This window comes from Limulus polyphemus, unplaced genomic scaffold, assembly GCF_000517525.1.
Source record: "Limulus polyphemus unplaced genomic scaffold, Limulus_polyphemus-2.1.2 Scaffold3103, whole genome shotgun sequence".
Classification (NCBI taxonomy): domain Eukaryota; kingdom Metazoa; phylum Arthropoda; class Merostomata; order Xiphosura; family Limulidae; genus Limulus; species Limulus polyphemus.
The window spans coordinates 28,438-29,363 of record NW_013668713.1 but is presented as its reverse complement, the minus strand read 5'-3'; the positions used below and the strand labels follow the sequence as shown (position 1 = coordinate 29,363).

The window sequence follows — 926 nt, the reverse complement described above, 5'->3', positions numbered from 1 at the left end:
AACCAAAGGGAGTGAGTGATGTACAATAGCTGTACTAACCAAAGGGAGTGAAGTGATGTACAATAGCTGTACTAACCAAAGGGAGTGAGTGATGTACAATAGCTTTACTAACCAAAGGGAGTGAGTGATGTTTATGAATCATCAATACCTTTTGACGTGCTGGGTCCGAAACTGAAAATGAGCTCCGTAATTAATATAGCTAATTTAATATACTATTCTTACAAGGAGTACTGAAAATCATAAAACACAAACTTACAATGATTTGAATATTTTCATCTGTAATACCACTAACATCTTACAAGGTTCAGCCAGCTCACAATATTTAGGTTAGTACTGAACTAATAATGGTAAGTAATTCTTTAAATGTAAAAAATACTAAAATTAAACACACACATATTAAACATTTTAGCCAATACTATTCATGCAAGTAACATTAAAGCAGAAAGAATATAACAGAACTTAAGACATAAAAGCTAGCTGTTTGCTTCATGTACAATCACAAATTCCCTGTCCCTTGAGAAACATGACACAATCAAATGCAAAATTTACTTGTATCAAGCCTAAAGTTACTTAAAGTTCCCAGGGTACATTTAGTGAATATTTTAAAGTACAAAAACTTAGAGATGTAAATTTATACCTAAAAATACATATCCAAAGTACTGTTGTAAAGTTATTTAGTTATATTTCTAATTAAACAAAACATAAATTCACATTAAACATTCAATCCTTTACGAACCTTTTACTGAAGCAGTCTCAGCTAATTATAAAAATATAAGTGTTAATCAAAATGTTGTTAAAAACTAACTTTGTCAAGAGAGTATGCTTTGCGGTTGCAAGTGTTTAACTTAAGCTTCAGGAACCCCACAAGGCCAAAACTAGATGTCCGGACAGCATTAGGACCTCCTGGACTAGAGATGGCTATTGAT

The 926-nt window shown here is 32.0% G+C and overlaps 1 protein-coding gene across 1 annotated transcript in view; it reads right to left on the bottom strand.

The window, feature by feature from the left end:
* The window catches only part of LOC111088088 (anillin-like), a 13,626-nt gene that overhangs the window by 6,081 nt on the left and 6,619 nt on the right, over positions 1-926 (bottom strand). Inside the window, exon 8 of the mRNA XM_022397021.1 lies at positions 806-918. Within this exon, the coding sequence (XP_022252729.1) occupies positions 806-918 (113 nt within the window). The remainder of the gene's footprint in view (positions 1-805; positions 919-926) is intronic.